At 38.9% G+C, this 13,449-nt stretch overlaps 1 protein-coding gene across 1 annotated transcript in view; it reads left to right on the forward strand.

The window, feature by feature from the left end:
- unc5ca (unc-5 netrin receptor Ca) overlaps positions 1-12,626 on the forward strand; it is a 198,434-nt gene extending 185,808 nt beyond the window's left edge. The window contains exons 13-18 of the mRNA XM_085368343.1: positions 1,598-1,766; positions 4,169-4,402; positions 5,942-6,091; positions 6,331-6,495; positions 9,475-9,653; positions 11,755-12,626. Of these exons, the coding sequence (XP_085224469.1) occupies positions 1,598-1,766; positions 4,169-4,402; positions 5,942-6,091; positions 6,331-6,495; positions 9,475-9,653; positions 11,755-11,917 (1,060 nt within the window). The 3' untranslated portion in view covers positions 11,918-12,626. The remainder of the gene's footprint in view (positions 1-1,597; positions 1,767-4,168; positions 4,403-5,941; positions 6,092-6,330; positions 6,496-9,474; positions 9,654-11,754) is intronic.
- The last annotated feature ends 823 nt before the right edge of the window (positions 12,627-13,449 follow it).

Here is a 13,449-nt window from a genome sequence, read left to right on the forward strand (position 1 = left end):
CCTCATTCACAGTCAATATATGGCTTCGGGAAGATGAGGGATAATGGATCGTACTGGCATTTGACTTGTATATTTTTTGCGTTTACTGCGAGTGTTGTTTAAGTATCTGGTTTCAATTTTCAGTTTACAAATGAGACTGCTATGTATGATCTTTTGGATGTTGAAGTTTTCTGCTGCAGTACTGAGTCATACATTAGTTAGTGAGTGCTTGAGGTTCCAACATTTAGATGTATAAAAAGCACAAGAGTGTATGATTAGTAGCCTTTTATTTTCTGCCCCGTGAGCTGCAAGCTATTGAATCCAACTGAGGCTGACTATACAAATCATTCTCCAATAGAGTTTGTTCTTGCTCTGTTTTTCTTCTGTTCTCTACGTTGCAAAGGTAATCTATTCCTCACACGTAAATGTCCAGCTTTGTACTAGTGCATCTCAAAAAATTAGAATATTGTGGGAAACTTGTTTTTTTTCTTTTTTCCTAATTCAGCTGAAAAGGTAAACAGACGTTTTTAATGATAATGATGGCTTATAGCATGAAAATCAGAAACCTGGTATCTAATATTATTAGATTATTTTCTATGATCAATCAAAAAAGCATTTACAATACACACATGTCCAATTCTGAAAAGTATTTTAGTCTACACTGCTTTAACACAAATTACTGCATTACTGCTTGTGGCATGTAGGCAGTCAGTTTGTGGCCCTGCTGAAGTGTCATTGAGGGTGCTTTGATAGTAACCTTTCACTTATCTGTGTTTTTTATTTAAGTGGATTGTCATCGTTTTGACAATACTCCATAGATTATTTATGGAGTTCAGGTCAGGTGTGTCGGCTGGCCAATCAAGCACTGTAATAATACGGTGAGTTGGTAGTAGTTTTGACAGTGTGTGCAGGTGCCAAGTCATGCTGCAAAAGGAAATCGGCTAAGCTTGTCAGCAGATGGCAGCATGAAGTGCTCTAAAGCCTCTGAGTAGATGCCTCAGTCCTCTCCTTGTGAAGCTCTCCCAAGTTCTCGAATTGACTTTTCTTGACAATCCTCTCAAGACTACGGTGATCCCTGTTGCTTGTGCACCTTTTCCTTCCAGTCAACTTTCCATTAATACACTTCGATGCAGCGCTCTGCAAACGGACAGCCTTTTCAGCAGTGACCCTCCTTATGGACAGTGTCGATAATCACCTTCGGGAGAATTGTCAAGTCAGCAAGCTTCCCCAGAATTATGGTTGTGAGTACGCAGTTAGACAGAGAGATGCACGGTGTTTAAACTGACTGAATAGTAATTTACTCAAAATTACGTAATCCAAAATTTTGAGATACTAGTTTTCCGATTTTTGTGAGCAAAAAAAGCTTAAAATATTTCTCTTTATCCACAATGAATGTGGACTATTTAAGGGTATCAATATATTAAGATTAGAATAGAATTAGAGTATATGAAGATTCTTTAGTTGTCCAAAATATTAACAAGGTAAAAACAAAACACAGACCTGAAGTGAACCAATTTAGCTTCGTGCGATTGAAGCTCGCAGTAGCTGGGATCCGACAGCGCAGCCCTCCTGTTGCTCTTTTCTGTCGTGTCACCTCAGTGTTATCTGTGTTTCCCAGACCCCCAGTAGAGGACATCCAGACAGTTCTTAGCCCAGTGGTGAGCTGTGGACCTCCAGGAGCCCTGCTGACCAGACCAGTGATTCTCACCATCCACCACTGCTCTGACAATGTCCAGGAAGACTGGCTCATACAGCTGAAGAATCAGCTGGCCATGGGAGAATGGGAGGTGAGCGTTCAGCTTTGTGTCCTTTTTGTTTGTGTGCACTATTTATGTTCCACTGTTTTTAGAGAGAGGCAACATACAGTTTTTGAAAAGAAAAGCTGTCGCTGTGTTGCCAGCTAATGAGAAATTGAAATTTCTGACGGATGTGAATACACAGAGATGCACGTGTACAGTAAAATTTTCTAAATGTGAAAAAGTCTGCAAATAATTGTTTACACAAAGTAATGGCAAACCTGCCCACAGCCATAACCAAGTAAGTGATATGCAGTCATTTGCACGGTACACACACAGCATATAGAGGAATAACCTGAATTACACATACACTCTGTGTATTCATTGAGCGAGAGAGAGGAAGAGATGGAGAGAAGGAGAGAAAATTTGGTAAACAGAAATTGCCTACAGGCTAGTAGACAAGCAGGGGGTTGAAGACTCCTATCAGAAGCAATTTGTTATGCTTCTGCCATCCTCCTCTTCTCTCATCTTTCTTCTTATGCTTCTATCTCTCCTTTTTTTCTATCCTTCTCTTCCTCTCTCCTCCCGTGTCTCTCAGCATGAAGTCTCTACCTCAGCAATCTACTGCGTGTGTCTGTGTGTGTGCGCATGTGTGCGTGCGCATGTGTGCATCCTTGTGTGTGGGTGATAAGACTGTCTTGCAGCATCACTGTGTCTACAAGGCTGTCTTCTGTTGCTTATCACAGCTCAACACAATGTCTTTGCACAATTAGCCATGCATAAGACTGTGTGTGTGTGTGTGTGTGTGTGTGTGTGTGTGTGTGTGTACACGTTTGTGCGTGTGAGAGTGAGAGAGATTCAGAGGAGAGGCTCGGTGCAGAGTGGTTAAAAAAAAAAACAAGAAAAATGAAAAGTGGAATTTCATCAGGAAGTCGATTTGTTTTTCTTTTATTGCAGTAGAACATCCATTTCCCATCACAAAGTTTTCCCCAAAAGAGTGAGAGGAAAGGTAATTGAATTCCCCTCATATCAGGGGGGAGCAGCCACAGTTGTGATTACCAGTAATAACAGATTCCTACCATACTGCTTCCTGACCTCTTTGTATTGATTCAGCTCATCTGTAGGAACACAACCCCGCATGAACTGTGATTCAATACTCAATATTTGTATCACACGTTAACGGAGTCACACAAGCAAACATGGATATCTGCACAACTAATTGCGGATCCAGTGGTCACATAATAAGAACACAGATAGCCTGTGCATCCTCCGTTAACCAAGAGAAACGCATGGGTTTACCATAACTCAGACTGCGACAGGGAACTGTAGAAACGATATGAGCTACAGCCAGCAGATATCCCACAGCGGGATTGGACACACTTCACATACAACCTCTTTAACCAAGTCTCATCATTCTCCCGAAGTACACACTGATGTACTTCTATAAGTATATACAGCAAATACACTTACAGTGTGCTAAAAAAGATTTATATTCCGTATTATATTCATGCGTGTTGGAAAAACCTTCTTTTTTTGTTGTTAAACTACAAGCAGTGCATCACATACTGTCTTTTTGCAAGTAACAACTCAACAATAATAACTGTGCTTTTTTTACCTTTTAAAAATCCTCTAGAGTTAAGAAAACCTCTTAACTCAATTTGCATAAAAACAAAAACGGCAAACAAACCTGTTTATAGGAGCGGAATGCATTTGAAATAAACCGCAACCTTGCTTACTTATGGGCTGTTTGCATTAGTGGAAAAGCTTCCAAATGCAGGTGCTGTCAGGTTATGTTAACAGACAGGATGTGGCTTAATGCCCGTAAATTCTCAAATAAAGCCTGTACTCAAATAACAGCCAGCTTTTAACAATAGTGGTCTGTATGACCAAACGAAGGACAGCCCTAAAAAACAAAAAAAAAAGGTGGGAAAACAAGATTAACCAGACCATGGCTCACTTTGTAAATTCACTTTGCAAATAATCTACATTTTCATGGTCTCTTTAACAATACTCTGCTCTATATTGATCACATATGTTGTTTTAAGCCAAACACTGTTGTCACGCAGTTTTGCTCAACGTGATCCTACTGTGACATTTATCTCAGGTTTAATGCTGATTAAATCTACCGTTTTGCTAAGAAAAATTTAAAAAAAGCTCTTCAGATGAGAAAGGAAATTAAGGCTATGAATGTCTGGAGCAGTTTTAATATGAAACAGATTGAGCAAGTGTTAAGTTTAATTTGACAACAGCACCTATCGTGGATTTAATTTAAAAGGTGGCCTTTCTTAAATGAAAGAACTTTTTGATTGAGATGAGTAAAGGCTCACATGGTATTTCAACAGTACTGTGTTAAAGAACTTCCAACATTGCATTCACAGTCACCCGTCATAGGCACAAAATGGTACTGTGTATAAAAAACATTTTCTCCTTTTTTTTGTATCTGGTTCCTGAAGGATGTGGTTGTAGTGGGAGAGGAAAACTTCACCACCCCCTGCTATGTGCAGATGGACTCAGAGGCATGCCACATTCTGACAGAGACACTGGGGACGTACTGCCTGGTGGGCCAGTCAATTGGCAAAGCAGCTGCCAAGAGGCTCAAGCTGGCTGTTTTTGGGCCCGTTTCCTGCACAACTTTGGACTATCACATCAGGGTCTATTGTCTGGATGATACGCAAGATGCACTCAAGGTAAAGAATTGAAGCTAAATAAATCCCAAGCCAAGTAGTATTTTTTCCACTTGTGTTTTAATAGACATATTAGATAAATAGAGTACGTATTCACCCCCAGTGCCTTGAATAACACCGAAGGCATTTGATACTATCGGCTAAAAGTGTTGCTGCATTTATTAGTGCTGTGAGAGATTTAGCTCTCTCTTGGACTACCCATACTAAAATGCTTTCATGATAATTTACATTTGAAAAGAAATGTATATATAAGCATTTGAACAGAAAGGGCTTCACAGAGTCGTAAATAGAAGCTTCTACACCTCTTGTCTTCTGGAAATGAGCTAAGGAGGAGTAAACAACACAGGGTCAAGCAATGTCAAAGCAGCAGTGCTGCTGAATTCAAACAAATTCAAAGCACTGGAGGGACCATCTGATATGGGAGATTAACAGTGGTAATTTATGCATGCAATGTTAAGTCAAGTGTCAGTGGCACACAGCCATGCACACTCTTGCACAAACATAAAAAAACACTTAGTTTTACCAGTTCAAACAAGCAATTGTAGCTCTAATTGAGAGTTCAGGGGTGTGCTTTTCTTTTCCAATGATGAGGACTTTGTTTAGTATAATTGATAGGCTGGCTAGAGGAATTGATTATTTTGAAAAGGTTGTAGGAGGCATCAAAATTCAAACGGATAACTTAGTATAAACGAGTGCTTCTGTGTGTATTTTCAAGAGCCAATTAATATGGCTCAGATATAATTCTGTAGTATTCTCTTGGTGTGAACTTACCCAAAAATACATACAGATGTCTTTTTTATTAGGGTCAGTAAAAATCCCCACAAAATAAAAAATAACTTTGGTACTTTCGTAGTGTTTTCTTCCCTGCACAATTGGCTAAACAATGAATGGAGTGTGTCATTTTTATATTGAAATCAAACACAGTGCGTTGCAACAAACAATCCACAATAAGTACTTTGCTTCACCTTTAGATCTGGAGTGAGGTTGTCCTTTCTCATCCTTTGAAGCTAGACAGGCTTTATTGCTGAATTTAAAACTAGATGCAACAACCATCATAAAAGACGAAAATGTAATCATTTGTAATAGGTTTATTCTTTTAGTGTATTAAAGCCCAGAGTGTAAGCAATATGATACATTGAAGTCATCTTTTAATGCCAATAGAAGTAATTTAATTTTACCATATTGCATTAAAGATATGCTTCATTTCCTCATATCTCAAAACAGCAGTACATTGACTGGTGGGGCATTATTAATCAAGGGTTTTATTGAGCCTCTTAATGTGTCTTTTCAGTTCAGTGCGTTTAGCAAAGCTTTGCTTAAAATCAGGACATACAAGCATGGAGATGTGTGATGATATCTCATTAAATCTTTAATGCATTTTAGATGTTTTATGGTGCCTTATGTGCAGTAATTTTGCAAATTAAATCAAAGGTCTTATACATTCTCTAATGTATGAAAATGGTCCAGTGAGTGAGATGAAGCAGAGGGAAACCTGGAGAGTAAATATAAAGTTGTTATTTCTTTATGTGGGGTTTTGTGTAGGAGGTTCTTCAGATGGAGACCCAGATGGGAGGAAAGCTTCTGGATGAGCCAAAGACGCTGAACTTTAAGGACAGCACACATAATCTGAGGCTGTCCATCCATGACGTGCCAAGCGCACATTGGAAGAGCAAACTCATTGCAAAATATCAGGTAAGAAGGATGCACATGTAGATGCACTTTGAAATGTAACAATTCTATACAGGCACCAAAATCATTTCTGACCTCAAATGGTCACAAAATTTACAAATGTGGAGAAAAGTCCACATTTCAGATGCTAAAGTTATGTTTTTATTGTTAAATTCTGGAAAACAGTAGTACTGGTGCATTTACCTGGAAAAAAGATTTTTGAAAAAACGTGTATTTATTTTCTACGTTTGTGCATGTTGTAGGAGATCCCGTTCTACCAGGTTTGGAGTGGCAGTCAGAGAACTCTTCACTGTACCTTCACCCTGGAGAGATTAAGTCCAGCCACCACAGAAATCAGCTGCAAACTGTGTGTACGGCAGGTAGAAGGAGAAGGACAGATCTTTCAGCTCAGCAACACATTGGAGGAGGTAAGCTTGTAGAAATTTACATATATATTGGGGGCGACTGTGTGCTGTCCACTAATCAGAATGTTGTTGGTTCGATCCCCATTTCCTACAATCTGCATGCCGCAGGGTAGGCTACCTGGGCAAGATACTAAACCTTAAAATTGCCCCGGATGTATCATGGGTTTACGTCGTAGTGTGTCTGTGTGTGCATCGCTTGAAGAAAGTGCTTCATTTAATTTAACAGTTTATACTGCTTGCATGTGCAAGATAGCTGCAGACAGCAACATTAACTCCCACTGGCCAGGGATGGAATAAACTAATACAGAGAGAGAGACATTTCTTTCTACATCCTTGCTTCCTAACTTCTACATTCTTGTACAAAAGGTCCTAAAGTCACTAAGTTTTTTCACTGTCTGTCAGACAGTCAGGGTTTCTGCTATGGTTCTGTGACTCTGTTCAATCATTCATACTAGGGTTAGAGGTCACACAACACAAGTTGAATAGCTCCTCTTTGATTTTGCTAGGCCATTTTACCATGAAGTCACTGAATGTATGCGTGTCTGTGTGTGAATGGCTTTGGTCGGAGGTCAGTCCATTCTTTTTAAATGTAACGGCTTCAAATTCTCCCATGGTGGTCAGGGTAATAGCACTGTACTTTAAAAAAATTGTTCTTTTTTTTGTAGGTAAGGTAAAGTGGCTTAGAAGAATGGATGTTTCTCTTATTTTTCTTTTACTATTTGCTAAAGTACTTTGGAATAGCGGGAAGTTCCACATGTTCAGTGTTCCTCAGCAGTACTTGCTGAGCACAACATTGTAAATGAGTGTAACCCAGAAAAGACATTTCTTTGAGGTTAATGAAAATGACACCATAGTGTAAAGAATATTTAAACATCAAATGATGAAAGAATAGTCATATTTCTCCATTTATAAAGGCAATACTGCCTAGATTCGCAGAAGCAGCCACACATCTATCAACCACCCTTGCATCACTTTTAAATCATCCAGTCCATACTATACCCAGCTGATAGCTGACTTCTAGAGCAATACTGAAATGAATATTTGACAGTTTCTTTTTTAAAAATCATTAAAAATATATAATTATAATCAACTTTGTGATCTAATTTGAAAAGTCTAAAAGTCACAGTTTCTGCTTGGCAGTTCTGTGCTTTAGTTTTGCAAGAAAACTAATTGATATAGTTAGGTCTGCAAGTATTTGGACAATGACACTGTTTATGTAAATTTGCACAGTGGATTTGATTTTGTGGCAACTGTGTGCTATTGCAACAGATTTAAAATTTTAGGTTGCGGTCCATTTGAAATAAGCCATTACATAACTGCTTGAGCTAAACATCTAAGTACTTTAACTCCATGTCTGTTTGTGTGTGCTGCACATTAAGCAAAATGTTGTAGATCCTCAACAATGTTAAACAATGAAAAGCAAAGCAGATTTAAAGCATTATTTCAACAGAGATGTCCCGTTGCATCAGTCATTCAGTCTCCAGCAGCAGAGAGCTTTCTGCCATAAATTGAGGCTAAGTAGATGCAGTAAATAGTAATCATTCACATCAACAGTGGCTGTTGTTGTTTCCCTCTGCCAAGCAACATTCATTAGGCTGCTGCCTCCTTTCAACCCAGGAGTGGCAGATTAATGGGATGAAGGTTTAGAAAAGAGACAGGGATTGACATTGAGAGGAGAGAGTGCTCGGGAGCAGATTTTTGTGTTTGTTACACTCTTGCATTACTTAGGAGACACCAAATGTAATTGGTTACACCAAAGGCAAGCAGCAAATAGAGACAGCCAGGCAGAGATGTGGGTGAACTAGAAATATGATGGTTCTTACATAAATGCACATTTTCGTCTATAGAACCATCCCCATCCTGTGTCGCTATTGCAAAAGATGTACTGTATGAGTCTGGGGATACAACAACATTTCTCTTAATGAATAATTTTTGTGCAAAAGTCTTGAGCCACCATTTTTTTTCTGTTTGCTTCCAAGGAGGCAGAGCAACATCTCCAGGCTTTATTCAAGCCCAAACAGGCATCAGGGGAAGAAGCAGTGTTGTGACTAGACATAACAGACAAATTAGTAAAAAACAATTTTGAATTGTATCTTTAGGCACTTTGTCACTATCAGCCTGTCACAAAAACTCATTTCCCTCATTTCATTTGTTTAAACTCTGAAAAATGCCAACCAGTTTAACAGGCAGAAAATGGTATTTATGCACCAATAAGGTGATTCGCAAAAAAACTATTACCTGAAAATTTGGTGTGACTCGATGATGTACAGTTTGTCCTAAAAAAAACTGAGGAAAGTAAAGAACAAAAGAAGTGGTAGGCCAAAAAAAACAACAACAAATAGGACACACAGGACCTGAGAGATGCATCTGTCTTCCCAGTTGATTCCCCTGCTGTTCACTGAAACAGTCTCATCATGGGTTTTTTGTAGTGGTGAAAGCAAATTTTAAATCTTTGCTTCAGATCATCATCAGCATGTGCAACTAGTGCTACAACTAGCAATGTCGGGGATCTTATCAAAACTGAAAACAGAAGAGTACCATCAGACATTGATTGACCCTCTATGCAGTATCAAGTGGAAAGCATCTGATTGGCTTCATTTTTCAGCATGAGATTGATCCCAAATGCCCTGCCAATACACTGAAAGCATACCTGGATAGAGACTCTGTCACTTATGGACTGGCCTCTTCAGAGCTCGGACCTCAACATTATTGAAGCAGCATGGCTAAAACATCTTGACTGGAACAAAAGACAGCCAACATCCAAAGAAGAGCTTTGAATCTTCTTCAGAATGCCAGGAAAACTATTCTTGAAGACTACTTAAAGAAATTACAAGAAAGCTTGCATAAGAGACTTCAAAATCTGTTGAAGAATAACGGTGGCCATACCAAACATTGACTTTCAAGCTTGCTGGAATTACACAAACAAAGAGAGAGAGTGAGCCTTTAAAATAACAACTGACCAGTTTCTTTCTGTCTTTTCAGGAGGTCCACTGTATAGACACATCCCTGATGGACCCTGCCAGTAACATTACAACTTTAGTGGGGCCCAACGCCTTTCGGATTCCTTTATCCATCAGACAGAAGTTGTGTGGAAGCCTGGATGCACCACAGACCAGAGGCAATGACTGGAGGATGCTGGCCCACAAACTCAACCTTGACAGGTGACACTTGGCATTTGTTTTATGGATGCTTCTCTTAGTTGTTTTACTTGATTTGAGTCCTCATTCAGGCTTAATAATAGCCTGTTTCATCTCTTCACCAGAAGAAAATCACAGAGAATCACTTGTTGCACTTCAGTAGAAATTAACTGATCAAGTCCTTGAACACCTTTCAGTATTTTGAAACTGCATCTCTTCAGAATCTCTCTTGGGCAAAGCAGCACTGCTGGACTCCTGATTAGTAAATTAAAAGGACATTTCCTCTTTGGATTTAACTCACAGGTAACATCCGCAGAAACTCTGTGTGCAGATGTGTGTCCTAATGATTTAGACTGGAGGTTCGTTTACCAGCAGCTACCGAAGCATAGCCAGATATTGAGAGGATAATTGGGCACAAGTGCACATCATTGTCCCAGCAGGCAGCCAGCTCATGAAGCAGTGTGTTGATGTGGGCACCAAATATTCCTCATCAGTGGGCGAAAAAGCTAGCCAAATTGTTGTTTACTTCCACATTTCCACTTAAAAAGGTACTCTTCAAAAGGACCACGATGAAAAGGTCTAACAAAGGGGTATCATCTTCTCTCCCCTCTGCTCTAGTGGCTGCTACGTCATTTCCATTTTACTTCTTAGTGTTACTCACGATCTGCGGTCACAGTCCTTATTCCTTACATAACCTTTTCATGTATATATAAATGATGAGACCTCAAATGTACCCACTCTGGCACACGCAGAAACACTCAGAAAGTTTAGGAGTTTTGATCCAATGCAGTGAAATGGCTTTAAAACAAATGCTGGAAACTCACACAAAAAAGAAAAGGCCAATCTTAGCTGTCGAGTTCATTTAACAGCAGGATACTCCTTATCGCATACTGCAGGCAGATGGAGTCTGACGCAGAACATGAAACAAAGGGAAACAAAGTTGGAGAGAAAGTAATAGGAATTTATTTATTAGACGTTTTGAACGAGAGAACTGTGAAAAATTAAGAAAGTCTATAAGGAGAGAAACCGATTAATGTGAGGAGTATGGGGATGAAGGGATGTTTGTGGTTGCATTTAAACAGCACCAAAGCTCGCCAGAGTATGCCAACAGTACAATCACAGGATTTACAGAAGAACAAAAAGCTTCGGTTTTACCCCGTGAAGCTCAATCTCTGGCTTTTGCACTTTAAAGAAGAAATTGAGATTTTTGTCACAGATGTCTCAGACTTTTCCTCTGCAGCCACTGTGTACTTTGACTCGCCACGGTTTAGTTCTAATGCAATAACATTTTCTTCCCCCACATTTGTCTAAAATATTTTGAAGTGAACATAGGTAATAAAAATGTCCAAAAAAAAGGAAATTAACCTGTCAAATTTCATTTATGCTTCCTTACACCACAGCTAATAGCAAATGGTATACTATAGAGGACCCGATAAAGTGTATTTCTTTATAGTAAGTTCTTCTGTCTGTGCTGCTTTATTGTGCGATAGTCTCAAGTCTTGAAGAGGGAAATAATTCATCACCTTGTTAAATAGAAGTTTCAGAATGTTTTATATTATATGTTATGCACTTAGAATTTCACATTCAAAAGCTTTTTTTTTCATCACACATCCCACATGGGCGGATAAAATAATCAGCATCAATCATTACATATTATGCATTCACAATGTGAATCATGGAAAATGGTTCAGCTAGAGAAAAATGGTCGTTCCATATTTTATTTATTTATTTATTTTACCTCTGTCTAAATATCAAAATTCATAATGACATTAACATCACATTAGATAACATAGGCTTGTTTTACTTTCTCCACATCTTATGTGTGCTTTCTCAATGAGTAGGGTCAAACTGTCTGTACTGAGTGTCCAGCAAGTGTATTTGAAACCCTCCCTGACACATCTTTTAAAGTTTTGGATGAAATCTGTCTTAGCGATTAGACAATAAAGCCATTCACGTCACACTGCTGAGTCATTCACTGCCCATGCTTTTCAGAGAGCAAATTTCAAATATTCCAATTTAATCTTTTAAAAATAATTTGGAATCGGAATTCATCTTTGTCTGTTGCATAATATTGACTTATCTATGCTTTGTCACTCACCCCCTCACTCCTTAATGTTCATTTCAGATACCTGAACTACTTTGCCACCAAGTCCAGTCCAACAGGCGTAATCCTGGATCTCTGGGAGGCCCAACATTTCCCTGATGGAGACCTAAATGAACTGGCCACTGTGCTGGAAGAAATGGGTCGCCACGACAGTAGCCTTGCCTCCATGACAGCGGAACATTGACGAAACACTGCAGTTACCATGACAATGGTAGAGGTCTGGAGATGATTACGCGTGAAGTGTCGATGGTTGATCCTGCAGCGAGGGCAACAAACCAATTAGCAACAGAAAAGTTGCCACTGTGGTGACTGAGCACCGATTAAATACCATGGTAATCATGCCGACATGGTAACAGATAGGAGAGGCACCTTAACTGCTGTGTGCTGGAACTATCTATGTATCTTTGTATGTGTATTTGCGAAATGTTGCAGTGTCGTATGTGACTGAAAGAGAGATAACCCTACCTATCTATCAGGAACACAGAAAAACATACACACGCCTAAAAAAAAAAAAAAAAAAAGCTTGTCCATAGTAACACCGGTTGTTCTCTTGTTGTTACTTTAATATTGAACAAGGAGAAGCAAAGAACAAGAAGCAGCAGAGAGGTACTGACCTTGGAAACCTCTGTAGGAATGGAACAGAATCATAAGGGGAAAGAAGGTAAACTGATTACAGAAGAGTGGGAGAAGGTAGAGTGAGGAAACGGAGAGAGTGAGTTAGAGACTCTTAAGAAAGATGGGCGCAAACACAGAGCGAAGCTAAACTGATTACAAAAGAGAGGGAGGACATAAACATAAAATGATGGAAGCGATGGCAGGTGATCATCTGAACGGAAAACAGATAATGAGAGAGGGGGATAAAGAAGTGAGTCCTCTCTTGTGAGCCTCGGCTGTACGTGTTTGCCAGTACAGTTTGTCGTCTTTATATCGTTTCTTAGGGAACGCTCTATGAATTCTGCTGTCCATATGTGTGGATCATTTCCTGATACAAGAATGAGTACAAAGTGACTGTCAATCAAGGGTCCTGACCAGAAACAAGCCCGAGACAACAACAACTGTCCCCTTTGGGTTATTATCATAAAGATGGTTCCAATTGGATGTTGATTAAGATTAAGGCTTTTTTCAAAAATACCATCAAAATCTTTCAGGTCAGAGAAAAATGAACACAAAAGCAATTTGACTTGCTTCCAATGCCTCTAATGTTCTTTTCTTCTTTTTTTAATTCAAAAAGCCAGTCCAAAGATAATTATGCTGCTGAAGGATGCAAGAATAACTTCTTATTTTTTTTAATAATCTTTTTTATGGTAAGATTTCAAGATTTCATGTATGATAATCATATAATGATTATTAGGTAAAGCTCATCATCATGCACAGTACATTGCAGTAAAGCATCTAAGACTTTTATTTTGTTTTTATTTTATCATTGCTTTTTCACATTTTTAAAATAAATAAATAAATACATTAAAAAAACCACGATCCAGACAGGAAAAACAGGAACGGCAAATTCAAAACTACAAGTGCATCTCAAACCACTGAGAGTCTCAACATAATCTGCACTAATGCTGCTTCTCTATTACTTAACAACCAGCAGTTGACCACAACCTCCAACCCAGAAGTGTCTATTTTAGACTGTTGGGGCTTCTTTCTGGACAGACGGACAAAGCGAAAAAATAAATAAAAAAATGGGGGGGTGGAAAACATAACTTGATTTGATTG

The sequence above is a fragment of the Diplotaxodon limnothrissa genome, linkage group LG12, assembly GCF_057381915.1.
Source record: "Diplotaxodon limnothrissa isolate DT_005_m linkage group LG12, D_limnothrissa_male_GT1.1, whole genome shotgun sequence".
NCBI classification, from domain to species: domain Eukaryota; kingdom Metazoa; phylum Chordata; class Actinopteri; order Cichliformes; family Cichlidae; genus Diplotaxodon; species Diplotaxodon limnothrissa.